The sequence below is a fragment of the Theobroma cacao genome, chromosome 1 (assembly GCF_053813885.1).
Source record: "Theobroma cacao isolate CCN51 chromosome 1, ASM5381388v1, whole genome shotgun sequence".
NCBI lineage: Eukaryota > Viridiplantae > Streptophyta > Magnoliopsida > Malvales > Malvaceae > Theobroma > Theobroma cacao.
Window position 1 is genome coordinate 9,569,641 of NC_142639.1, and position 13,283 is coordinate 9,582,923.

The 13,283-nt window shown below is 35.2% G+C and overlaps 3 protein-coding genes across 6 annotated transcripts; 2 read left to right on the forward strand and 1 right to left on the reverse strand.

Annotated features, from left to right (window-relative positions):
- Positions 1 to 485: 485 nt before the first annotated feature.
- Positions 486 to 1,277, forward strand: LOC148764515 (G-type lectin S-receptor-like serine/threonine-protein kinase RLK1). The gene has a single exon (XM_088802962.1). It carries the CDS (start codon positions 486 to 488, stop codon positions 1,203 to 1,205), a length of 720 nt encoding a protein of 239 aa, XP_088659088.1. The 3' UTR covers positions 1,206 to 1,277.
- LOC18612128 (G-type lectin S-receptor-like serine/threonine-protein kinase LECRK1) lies at positions 1,210 to 3,016 on the forward strand. The gene is given in 2 exon segments (XM_088802825.1): positions 1,210 to 2,681; positions 2,683 to 3,016. Coding segments are annotated over 2 exon segments (999 nt in total). The 5' UTR covers positions 1,210 to 1,916; the 3' UTR covers positions 2,917 to 3,016.
- Positions 3,017 to 3,605: 589 nt separating this feature from the next.
- Positions 3,606 to 12,761, reverse strand: LOC18612129 (Pentatricopeptide repeat (PPR) superfamily protein). Of its 4 annotated transcripts, XR_016028062.1 has the most exons (4): positions 12,545 to 12,761; positions 9,453 to 11,970; positions 6,100 to 6,149; positions 3,606 to 3,938 (listed from the first exon to the last, which is right to left on the reverse strand). XR_016028062.1 is itself a non-coding variant. In XM_088809321.1 (2 exons), the coding sequence occupies exon 2, from the start codon at positions 11,942 to 11,944 to the stop codon at positions 9,818 to 9,820; it is 2,127 nt and encodes a 708-aa protein (XP_088665447.1). In that variant the 5' UTR covers positions 11,945 to 11,970; positions 12,545 to 12,761; the 3' UTR covers positions 8,733 to 9,817. The 4 variants fall into 4 exon arrangements, 1 of the variants encoding a protein (XP_088665447.1); XR_016028063.1 differs by lacking the exon at positions 6,100 to 6,149; XR_016028065.1 differs by lacking the exons at positions 3,606 to 3,938; positions 6,100 to 6,149 and adding an exon at positions 6,613 to 6,931.
- Positions 12,762 to 13,283: the final 522 nt, after the last annotated feature.

Sequence of the window (13,283 nt, forward strand, 5' to 3'; positions counted from 1 at the left end):
TCTAGGTTTTTTAATGACAATTTTAAATTACATGTGTTTTATTTTTATTATTATACATTTTTAATTTTGACTTTCTGATTTATTATAGTGATAATCCTACTTATAATATGAAATTTCAGCCATTAAATAAAAGAAATGAAAATAAATTATTTCTATTAATAAGGCATAAAAAGAATCCATCAAAAGGATGATTTTTTGTTTATCAATTGAATTGGTTTACTAGTTTTTTTATGAGTTTTAAATCAATTACTGTAATTTAATTTCATAAATCAGGTAATCTTTATTAATTAACGTTACAGTAAGGTAAAAAATGATGACTTTACTGCAATATTTACCTGTTCAATCACTTTCAATTATTAACCAGTGTTTGACCAATGCCATGCAATGCCTTTGTCAAAGAAAAGACTTTTTATAAGCTATTTTAATATGATTCTGATTAATGTAGAACGCAAACTTTGTGCTGCATGATAATCCCATTCCATATCATGGATTTACCTTGTCCCACTCTTCACAATTTCAGTCTCCTGCTTTTCTTTGCTCTACCAGTTTTGGTGGCTGCTCAAACTGCAAATATTAGTTTAGGATCATTTCTTGTTGCCTCTGACGACTCTTCTCCATGGCACTCACCTTCTAAGGAATTTGCATTTGGATTTCGTCCCGTTGGTGATCAAAATCTCTTTCTGCTTGCCATATGGTTTGATACCATACCAGATAAAACTATAGTATGGTATGCAAATGAGGGAAAACCAGCTCCAGAAGGATCAAAGCTTGAGCTTGGCGTTGATGGTCAATTCACCCTCACTACTCCACAGGGTGAAAAGATCTGGAAACCTTATTCTGCTGTATATAAGGCTGCATATGCTGCTATGCTCAACTCAGGGAATCTCATCATTGCAGATAACGAATCTAAGCATATTTGGGAAAGTTTCAGGAATCCAACGGACACCATTCTGCCAACTCAAATAATGGAACGTGGTGGACTGCTATCTTCCCGGCGAACGGAGAACAGCTATGAAAAGGGGAGGTTCCAGCTCCGCTTACTTCCAGATGGCAATCTTGTGCTCAATCCCATTGCCCTGCCAACAGAAAAAGCCTATGATGCTTATTATATCAGTGTCACATATGATCCTGCTGATGACACGAATTCTGGTTTTCAATTGGTTTTTAATGAATCAGGTTACCTTTATATAGTTCGGAGGAATTGAAACATTAAAAACCTCACATCAGGATCGATTTCCTCACCGCAAGATTTCTATTACAGGGCAACACTTGATGTTGACGGGATTTTCACACAAAATGCCCACCCAAAGTCCCCAACAAAAGGAAACATCTGGGTTCAATCCTGGACCCCTGTTTGGTTTGAGCCTAAAGACATTTGCTCTGATATCAAAGGCGACCTTGGTGGTGGTGTTTGTGGGTTTAACAGCTACTGCACACTTCAATCTAATGGAAGACCCGACTGTCAGTGCCTTCCTGGATTCTCCTTATTAGATCAGGATGACAAATTTAGTGGCTGTAAGCAAGACAATGTACAAAGATGTGATCCGACTACTCCAAACCCAGAGGAATTATATGAAATAACAGTGCTGTCAAATTTAGTTTGGCGCACTTCTGCAAACTATGAAGAGCTTCAACCATCAAATGAAGTAAATTGTTGTGATTCCTGCATTTCTGATTGCAATTGTGTGGTTGCTATCACTTATAGTGGAAGCTGCTGGAAGAAGAAATTGCCCCTCTCAAGTGGGAAGGTGGATATTAGTACCTATGGAAAGGTTTTTATCAAAATACCAAAAGCTAATCATACTTCAAGAGCACTTCCTTCTTCGGAAAACATCAATACGAAGGAAGATCAAGCAACTGCAATCTTAGTTATATCAATTCTATTGGGGAGCTCCGTGTTTCTCAACCTGCTACTCATGGCAGCTAGTTCAATAGCCTTCTTTTGCTCGTACCACAAAAGACAGACACTCACCGGAGTGTCAAGCATTTTGGAAACAAACTTGCGTTCTTTCACTTTTGAAAACCTCAAAAAAGCCACTGAGGGGTTTCGGGATGAACTAGGAAGAGGTGCCTTCGGAACTGTATACAAGGGGATCTTATCATCACCAAGTTCAACCACTTTAATGGCTGTCAAGAAATTAGACAATCTGTTACAAGATGGAGAGAAAGAATTTGTAGCAGAAGCAAGAGCAATGGCCATGACCTATCACAAGAACTTGGTGAGGTTGATTGGCTTCTGTGACGAAGGGCAACACAAGCTTTTGGTTTACGAGTTCATGAGCAATGGAACTTTAGCTAGTTTCCTCTTTGGAATTTCAAGACCCGACTGGAACAGACGCGTCCAGATAGCGTTTGGAATCGCCAGGGGGCTTGCTTACTTGCATGATGAATGTGGCACACAGATCATTCATTGTGATATTAAGCCCCAAAACATACTTCTGGATGACTCCTTCACTGCAAGAATCTCAGACTTCGGGCTGGCGAAACTTATTATGAATGACCAAACTCGAACCCTTACAGCCATCAGAGGGACTAGAGGCTATGTAGCACCGGAGTGGTTCAGGAACATGCCAATTACAGCAAAGGTGGATGTGTATAGTTTTGGGGTCATGTTACTGGAGATTGTTTTCTGTAGAAAGAGTTTAGAAACGGAAAGAGAGAATGAGGAGGAACTAATACTAGTTTGACTGGGTCTATGACTGTTACAGATACCGAAGATTAGATAAGCTAGTGGAAAACAATGAGGAGGCAAAGATTGACATGAAAAGGTTGGAAAGGTTGGTTATGGTGGCAATTTGGTGCATACAAGAGGATCCGTCTATAAGACCTTCAATGAAAATGGTCACACAGATGCTTGAAGGAGTTGTTCAAGTTTCCGTGCCTCCCTGTCCATGCCCTTTTAGTTCATTTTGTTAAAACCAGCTATGTAAAAATATGGTGTCATTCATCATTTTTCCTATTTAATTAGTGTAGTTCATACTATAGTATGTAAGCAACATTTTCACCACTTGCACCATGCATGTCCTGTATAGAAACTTTTTTTTTTTTTTATAATTAGAGGAAGAAGGATTCGAATTCTACTCTTTAGATAAGAAGATCATGCACCAATCAATGAGTCAAATATTCGGATATGTCCTGTATAGTGAATCCTTAACATAATTCATTACCCTTTTTCTTAAAAAATGCTCAAACAGCTCTCTATACTTAAAAGAGAAACAATTAGGTACTAGCTAGACCTTTACAATTCTACGTTTGTGCCATTTCTTGGACTAAATTTCAATCAGCTTTGCTGATTCAAATGGTCAAATACTGAAATTTGAAAACTCGACGCCTTGCTTAGGGAACCAAGCAATAGCAAGGCATTTACAACATCTTAGAGGGACAAGAAGTTGAGTTTGGCTTCGCAATCCTCATATTCTGCATGTCACATGTTGCATTTCTATTGGAAGGCTGGGAGAAAATAAAGTTCAGAACGAAACAATGTTTCAAAGCAAGAAACAACGGTCCACTCCGAAAACCATAAAAAAATATGAATATACTCTGCAATTTTCTCCATGTTGAATTTTCCATTGGTCACTCAAGCATGAAATTTTCACAAGAGCAGATTGGTTTTGTAAAGCAATAGCATATCGCAACAAGTATATTCACAGAAAATAAGTTTGACAATCTAGGAGTCTTGTCACCCACAACTGGCACATAGAGACTTCCCAAAAGAGAGCCGAGGATTCTTGCCAGCAATAAGAAGTATGAAGAGTTGTACTTCTCAGGAGTTTTTTTTACAGAAAAACAAAAACATAACATAAAGCTTTATCTCTAGCTGCCTTCTGGAACAACTTGCATTTAGGAATAGAGCTGGCCATCTGAGTCAGACGTAGAAATAATTGGAACAATCAGAGAAAGTTGTTCATATGTGCCATTGTCTTGACATCAGGGCGAGGCTGCAGTTCATAAAGAAAATGAGACAAATCAAACATATATACCATGACAGGAAAGGGCTTCTAGTCCACTGTTTCTAAACAAAAACTAAAACAAGTGAAACTGGCAAGGTGAGCTACACAAAAGCACACTTTGCTTCAAATCAGGAGTTTTGAAATGAATCCAAGGACACTTGTTACCCATCCACAACAAACATGCATGAGATGCAGATTATAACACCAAAGTCCAAACACACTGTGTACATTAAACTAAGACACTCATAGCAATCACTCAATCATTCAATCTTAAATAAATAAATCGTATCAGGATGTTCAAGTTAAATAGAACTTCCAACTAAGTAATCTTTCAGTTTCCTGAAAGTCAGTTGGACAAGACGAATGGTTGAGGGTTTAGAGGCCAGAATATTGATGAATGAGAATAACATTCTCAAAAAATTATCAAATAAACCATCTAAAGAATGAATAATCTCTCAAACTATCACACAAAGTTGCCTTAAATTTCATGTTCCAAAACCAATACATTCTGCAACTTTAGTGGTTTAATTTATATCCTATTCTACATAAAAATATAGTATTAGATTAGAAAGAAGATATTGAACTTTCAAAAAAAAAAAGAAAGACAATATTGGATAATGGAGATAAACAAATATAACCACAATGGTTTTTAATGAGATAAACAATTTTTGCTTTTTAATATTTATGTCACCTTTTGGATTACCCAAAACCATTTAGTTCACAGAGACAAAATAAAGTATGGCAAGATGCTGCAACTTAGTACAGTTACTAACCCATATAATTTGTCACCTAAGCATATGCATTAATCGAAGTTTTGAACATAACCAGAAGAAGCCAGGTTGTTGAAACAACTTTAGATATTGGTGTTGAGAAAGTCATCTTGAATGGTTAAATAAAATCTTTAACAGCCTACCGGCTACCCCACAAAATTTACTGCTACAAAAAGTATTGAAAGAGCCTTGTAATCTCTAGCTTCTTGTGCAGCAAAGATTCTTCTATAAAGTGGATTTCCCGTTATTGGATGTCAAGATGTTTCTCCAATGTGATACCCCCATCATTGCAGAAAAATTACAATTGAGAAACAAAATCCAATGTATGAAAGGCAGAGATTTTTGTCATTAGCCACTTCCAGCAATTTTGTCTTCCATGTTTATATAAATTTTTCAATGGCATAATATTCGATGCCTGAGGTAACTTTGCTATTAACTAATGATCACATTTATGGTGGAACATAAGGATTACTTACCAGAACACATTAGTTTGGTGCAGAGTAACATGAATAGGTTGTTGAATGAAAAAATAAAACATGCGTAAGTTTGTTAAGCATATTCAATCTTGAAAACCATCAATTTTTTACCTTTAAAACATGAGGTAACAGCTCGACATATTGATGCAGGGAATCTATCTCATAAATCAATCTAGAAAACTTTATCACAAAGAAAGGGATAGCTTGAGAAAAGCAAAGGTTGGAACTAAAATTTCATTGAAGTTGGAACGTAATAAAAGTTAAATATTTCTGGCTACCTTTTCAGACCCTAAACTTCTTGTTGCTATTTTGAAGAGACCCAGGAACCCCCTTTCTGGGACCTACTTTATTTACATCTTTCTGCCATTTTTTCCCCTTTTCTTTTTCCATCTTTTGTTATCAAAGGAAGGGGCTTGAGCATACAAATCAAAGCACAGGCAAAATCTTAGAAGTGGATTGTTGTACAAGTAGACTTGTCATACGTAAGGTTGGAAAGTTTAACCTGGAAGAAGCTTAATCACACTTAGATAAGAAAATCAATTGTATATAGCCGGAAATATTCTATGCAAAAAACTCATAAGAAGAAGAATGTCAAACTGAACACAGCAAGCAAGCATGTACGTCTCTCATTTGATATCCAAGACATGACAAAGCCATGAGTCATTGAGTTTACTATAACTTCATCCCAGGAAAGTGAAAGATCTTAGAAACCGCACAATAAAATGAAACAAATTTCTTCAAGAGCAAAAAACTATATCCAGACTTATATAAATAGAAAACAAATAAAGCAAAATGATATTTCAAAATAATGACAACCCTCATGCCAACAAAAAAAATTAAATAGATGAATTTACATTAAGAAGCAAACATATTCATCCACTCACAACCCTCGCAGATAAATACCTGTTGAAATTCTGGTAATGCCCCCAGTGGCAAGATAATCAGCACTTCATCTGTAGTTCCGAAGAATTTAGAGAACCATTAAAAAATAACCAATATCAGAAAATTCACAAGGCACAAGGGTTTCATTTATTTGAAAATTCGAGACCCAACATTAGGTGAGGCACTACAAGGCTCCACTAGTTTAGCATGGGCAAATGCATGGTTTGTGTGGTATTCAGCATACTGACTATCTAGTTAGATTGCATGAATAATTAAGTCAATATTTTAAGGCCAGATAAAGGAAGGAAGGAAAATTGAATATACATGATTGAAGATGATGAAAATAGCATTGCACATTCACATTCGGTAAGCTGTCTCCAATAAATAGTGCAGAAACAAAAAATTGAATATAATAATTAAGCACAGCAGCTACTTTATTGACAACTAACTATTAATTATAAAGCATCTACTTTTACCCACAATTCGAAAAGGATGTTGCACCACTTTAAACATAATAGGTGACAAAAACGATGATTATGTGATCAAGCCAATGCTCTAATTATTTTCTTTGTATATGGAGGCAACAATATACAACACTCAAGAAGATAACAGGACCCAGGGAAGTTAGGAGTCCTTTTTCTTTTGCTAGGGAAAATAGCTTAGACAATTAAATGCTTCATTAGAAAAGACTACAATTTTGATTTCTTCAGCTCGTGAAATGCTACAATTTGTATTTTCCATGCTACACACAACCTTTATCTTCTGAAAGGAGTCCAGCAGAACGTCAGTAATAATAGATTCATAACCATAAAAACATCTTCTGTTTAGAAGACTCTTGTACAGCTCATGAGAACTATAACAAAAAAAATGAATTAGCAAACAACCATTGTTTATCTCTGTGAAAAGAAAAGCTCATAGGTAGCTAGCAATTTACATCCATAAGAATTAAGAAGCACACCAACGGCCTACAAAATGACAATAACCTAAACACACTTTCCTAAATCAGAAATATACATGCATATATTATATAGATGGAGTACAAAAGCAAGTTCAAACCATCACATGAAAATCAAGAATATCATTATTGCTATGATTTCATTTAATATAAACAATGCAAAATAAGACATTAGAGAGCCAAAAAACCCCACTACTCTAACATGTCTACTGATATTCTGGTTGGTAGAAAAGGGGAAAAAATATTCAAAAGTCTGGGGCTTGATGCTGTAATTGTTTCATGGCAGAGTGAACAAAACAAATACTTCCAGGCAGAAAGGATAAACATGATAAAAAAAGCCATGACACATCTAGTCTATATTTAGTGAAAAATCAATAATCAGATAAACATGATAATTGATACAAAACCATTCAGAGTTTCACCTTTTTCTGTACTATTAGTCAAGGTGGCGATGGGGTGAAGAAGGGAAAGCAAACACACTTCTTTTCATAATACTTTAACAGATAAAGGAGAATGTAGCACAAAAAGAACCCATCCCCCTCCCACTCCCTTCTTTCTCTTTTCAAAAAAGAAAAAGAAAAAAGAAAAAGAAGAAGACATACAAGATGAAAACACAATCAAACATCCCCTTATTCCATGGGAAATAAGGTAACCCTCAACATAACTGCTCAGGAACCCACCAATGAACAAGTAAACCAGCTAAAAAGTAAGAGCACAAACTTCCTACTCCCTTTCACCCTATGTAATAGGAAGGAATAAAAGAGTAGTGGGTGGGGGCAGGGGAGGGGAATGAAGCTAACCCAATAAAATAAACAATATAATCCCTTAATAAAAAGTAGAACTTAGTTAAAAATATAGACTCTTTACAAAATTAAAATGAAGAAGAATAGCAATATTTATGACTGTAAATGCAAGAAAAAGAAATTCACTTTTACACCATAGACAATGGACAAGGTTCTAAACTTGCAATAACCAAGCAAACATGATAAAAAAAAATTTTCTAACTGAAACCAGTATGATCACACTCTGTAGCAAACTGTAATATAAAAACCTGTTGTGTGTTCTGAATTTCTAAAACTTGCATCAAACCAAGGGGCAAAAGAATTCTCTACCAATAAGTGCCTGTATGACCAGTGACCACATCATGCAGAACACTTGACTAAAAAATGTCTGTCATGCCTATCAAACTTCAACAACTTGGATTACAAACATGCACCAAAATACTATGATGAACATTCCAAATCAAGACTAGACCAGGTAAAAGTTGATCCACCAGAGACAAGGTCTCATAGTCATAGCTTCTAAAGGAGATCTACAAAGTTTTCCTTGAAAATAGAAATTTCATACTGCTAGTCTTTCCTCCGATAGATTTTGTAAACCTGAATAATTGTCCTCAACTTTTTATACTGAGATTAAACAGGATTGTTGACAACTAATAACTTCAAATGGTTAAAGGAGTTAATTAGTTTAACCCAATCAAAATTCAACTAAGTTTTTTTTTTTTTTTTTTGAAAGGCAAAATTCAACTAAGTTTTGATGCTTACATCAAACCTAAAAGTTGGTATTGCTTTATAATTTAAACAATTAATGGAATTTCTGTACACAAACACACACACATAGACACAAAATTAATTCCAAAAAGGGAAAACACACAAAACAAAACAAAGCACTTGTCCTCTCTTCATCTTACTTGCTTCAATGCACAATTTATTAATGTTTCAGTTAAGCATTCAACCAATACCAATTGGAAATTGGCAATGAGTGAAAAAACTTAAGCCACAACAAACCCAACAATTTAACCAATGTAGGATAACATCACTCATCAACCTCTTACATCACAGAATACTAATAACTAAAACAAGTTGGCAGTGGGGTAAAAAGTATAAAGATAAAACCAACAAATAGAAAGTAAAGATTGGCCAGAAACAATGGTAACAAATAACAAATGGAGAAACAGACTTGGCTTTTGATACCATGTTTGTTTCCACACCAATTGGCAATAGGAGATCCAGCATGAATATAAAGCCATAACAAAACTTAACTTTAACCAACTTAGGTAACAACACTTAATGTTTCAAAGGAATTGAAATAAAGACCCAAAAAAAATGATGGAAGGTACAATGTTATATCAATTGTCAAAGCATAAGGCATATCTATCTTGAGAAGTTTAAAAAGTTCTACTATTTGATGTCTCATAATTAAGAGATTTTGAATGAAAGTTTAAGTGGCAAATCAAAACAATACATAACAATGGACATAAAATCTAAAAATCAAACAAATCTGAGAGAGAGAAACAAAATTTAATAACACCTTTGTTAATTATAGAGAAAACAAACAATAAAGTTATTTTTATTCACATAATTTAGTAGAGAGAGGCATGAATCCTACAAATAAGTAAATAAAAGCCCTTAGTCTTTACCTCCTGGGAAAACAGACCACATCAAATCTGGCTCGAGAGAGGAAAGACTGCAACTTTGGTTGCCAATGAGACACAAGTTTTAAGGTAAATCCATCATCTTGAACAACATGGTAGCTATCAGAGAAGAGAGTGCAGCAGGACTTAGCGGATTCTAGCATATGAATGAAACAGAACTTCTTCATCAGGCTTTGAAAGTTATAAAGGTTTCATAACCAGGATAGCTTAATTTCTCATTGTGTGTGCTTTTAGTTCTCAAGTATTTGTCTTCATCTCTTACTTTGTGGAAAGTCAAAGATGAATTTTGACACTAAAAGGCTGAACCACCATAATCCATTCACTCAAACACCCAACATACTTGAAAACCTTCAGTCAATGCCAGCCCATTTCTTAAATGCCTTAACATGATCAAGCCTCTTACCTTGAGCCTCAGTTCTAGCTTGCGATGCTTTTAAGCTCCTATAAAGATTCTTATGGATCTTTAGGTATTCACTCTTATACATCCATTTGTCAATATACATGCTACCCTTTTTCATATAACCAATTACCTCCATCACTCTTTCAAAGTATCCACCTTGAAGAAAGTTCAATAGCAAAAGCGCATACAGATCACTACTCATGGATAAATTCCGACTCTCCATGGCCTTCTTAATGTCGCCCCACAGAATGGTAATATCACGATACAATTTTAGAGAAGAATACCCACATACCAAATAAGCAAAAGTATGTACAGTAGGTTGGATTTTCATCTCTTGCATTCTTCGGTATATCTTCAGCGCATCCCCCATCATTTTAGCCTTAGAAAAGAAGTAAATAGAAGAGTTCAATTCATAAAGTATAGGAGATATTGCCTTCTCTGCCTCACTTATTTCTCGAACAAGAGACTCCATCAGACTTGGTTGACAAATAGAAGATGATTCGTTTATGCAAAGAGAACTTCTACCTACATTTTCTGGCGCATTTTTGGAAATAACAATCTCGTCAGACAAATTTAACACCAAACCAACCGTCCTCATTTGTTTTAGCAGTATATTTCCCTCCCTTGACATATTTCTTTTATAATAAGCCGTCAGGAGTGCCATATATGTACTCAAGCCCAAAGGATCCCCAGAAGATTCCATGTCTTCCAAAATGTCATGAGCAATCTCCAGCCAGCCTAATGTAATGCATGCGTCAATCACGTCAGAAAACAAACTTGATCCGCCTGATGAACATAACTCCCTTTTTAAGCTAAGTAAAAACTTTGACAGTTCATTGATCTTTCCATGCTTCTTGTATCCATTGATGAGCTTGGCAAGAGCCCTATTACTAGGACAAAGTTTTTTATCCCTATACATAATAAGATCTGATTTACCTTCTGCTATGAGGGCAGAATCCTTTTGCAGCAGCTCAGGCACAATTTGTATCTTCAGTCCATTTCTGAGATTCTGAGATCCAATCGGAACAAAACGAGGCTTCTGGTAATCCTTCCTAAGTTCTCCAATAGGATGAGACTCTCGAGATCTATTCATTTCCAGCACAAGCTCAGCAGCAGCATCGATGTCATCAAACTTAAAATGCAAGCTTAACAAACACTCATAAAACTGCTGATAATGAGAAACCAAAGGCACTGGTAAAGGAGCAATATGATCTTTAAATTTTTTCAACTCATCCCTATGGCCATTCATTTCATGGATTTGAGCAATAATATTGATTGAGTGGGCATCAGCAACAACCCCGGTTTTTGACATCAATTCTATAATTTGTTGACCTTTGAGAGATGAAGCAAATCTAACACACGCATCAAGCACAAGATTAAAGATCATTGTATCAGGTTTCAGAAAGTTTGCGTAATGACTTTTCTCTGAACAAAATCTTATGTAATAATCACAAATCTGGACCAAGAGATTGGATGCTACACATGTCCCAACCTCTGTCTTCACCATATGCTGAAACACCAACCACAATACATTCATTGGGGGTAGTATCTCCTTTTCCAGCATCAATCTAAGGATCGTTGACGATGGAATAGGCATCTGGGCTCTTGCTAAAGAGAGAATTAGCTTAGCCAAGATGTCAGGCTGAAGATGATATGATTTCTCTTTCGAAACTATCATAACCAAATCACAAGCTTTTTGTAGCCAATGAGGGCTGGACGAGTAGGACAGTTGAGTGATGAACCTACTAACAAGCAAATGGTTGGGAAAACCATACAACCTTTTAAAATCATTGAAAGTTTCCCACGCTTCATCCAGTTTGAGTTCCTTCAAAGAATTTTCAATCTTTGTCAACAAAACTGCATGAGTTGAACCTTCCCAACTTAACCTTTCCAGACACGTAACGGGACAAAAAAATCGAGGCTTGCAAAGTACATCAGATCCGCAAAACCCTCCAGAACCTTTGATTAGGAAAACCCTTGTGTCATGATTTGAGCTCAACCCCACAAGGAGTTGGAATGAATTGCAGCTAATAAAGCAAGGATTCACCAATATTTTCCTGGTCAATTTTAGTGCCATCCAGATAAATGGTAATAATACACAACCTGCACCAAACCTGGATTAATTTTCATTTCTTAACGCATAAGAAGCATACCAACAGAGCAAAATACCATCAAGTAAATCAAATACACGAGCACCACACACATATTAATATATCCACAATTCATGTATAAAGTGAGTATTATAAACGGCAAGACTTGTAAGTCTTTTCAAAACAAAGTCCCAGCTAATCCTCCATTGGCATGATTTGATAAAATACGAACAACTGAAAAAATGGGAAATGCAAGAGACAACAACAAAAATTAGCCCTACGAGTTTCAATTAGTCCTCTGCCCGGTTGCAACGCAAAAAAAAAATAAAGTCCAAAATTTTTTAGAGTTAGAACGCTCCATTACTTGAAAATAAACAAACAAACAAAAAATTACTTCCATGTGCAAATTGAACTCGATGCAGACTGAATAATCAAAAATAATCTATACAAGTAAAAAACCAAAAGCATGAGCAAAACAGAGGACCATTTCATGGCTTTGTGTTTAGAACCAAATGGAAAGTTTGAGAAGGAAAACAGAAAGAGAAGACAGGAGAAATTAAAGGGTACAAAAATGGAAAGTAGATAACCTGGAAAGATATCATTCTATCTTCACTCTGTAGAGCCTGGGCAGTGTCCAACTGAGCCTACCAGGGAGTTTGAATTCATCATTTTCTTTATGTCTATCGAAAAATACTAACAACTTTTGGGAAGACCAGAATATTTTCACAAGTCACTGCATTTTATATAATATAAACTTGTTTTTTGGAAGAAATAAACTTTTTTAATTGTAAAAGATAATTATTATAAGTAATAGAGATATTGAGATAAAAATATTGAATCTTTGTCTCTTATCGTTTGTATAGATTAGAATAGTGCGATCATCTCTTCCAAGGATAAAACTTCCTCTTTTTTTTTTTTTTTCATCTCTCAAACTTTCAAAGCATACTTTTCAAAAATTTAATTTTATATAATAATATTGTTTAAAAATAATAATCAAAATTAAACTTGTTTTTATCAAAAAAGTTTATAAAAGACAAATATATTAAGAGGGAAGAAATTTCTAATTTTTTATGAAAGCAATATTTTTAAATAAAAATAAAGGCAAGTAATTGGAGTCGACAATTTTTTGACATAACCCCAAATATGGTGGAGGCAAAACCATTTTAACCCAGTTACGACATGAGCAACTTGTGGAGCCATTTTTCTCAATTATGTTAACCTGATTATGACATAAAAAAGCTTGCCTGTTTGAGCCATTTTTTTTTTATTTGTTCGTGATAATAGTTAGCCCTATATTACTCAATACATATGAGGGTCGTTTACTCA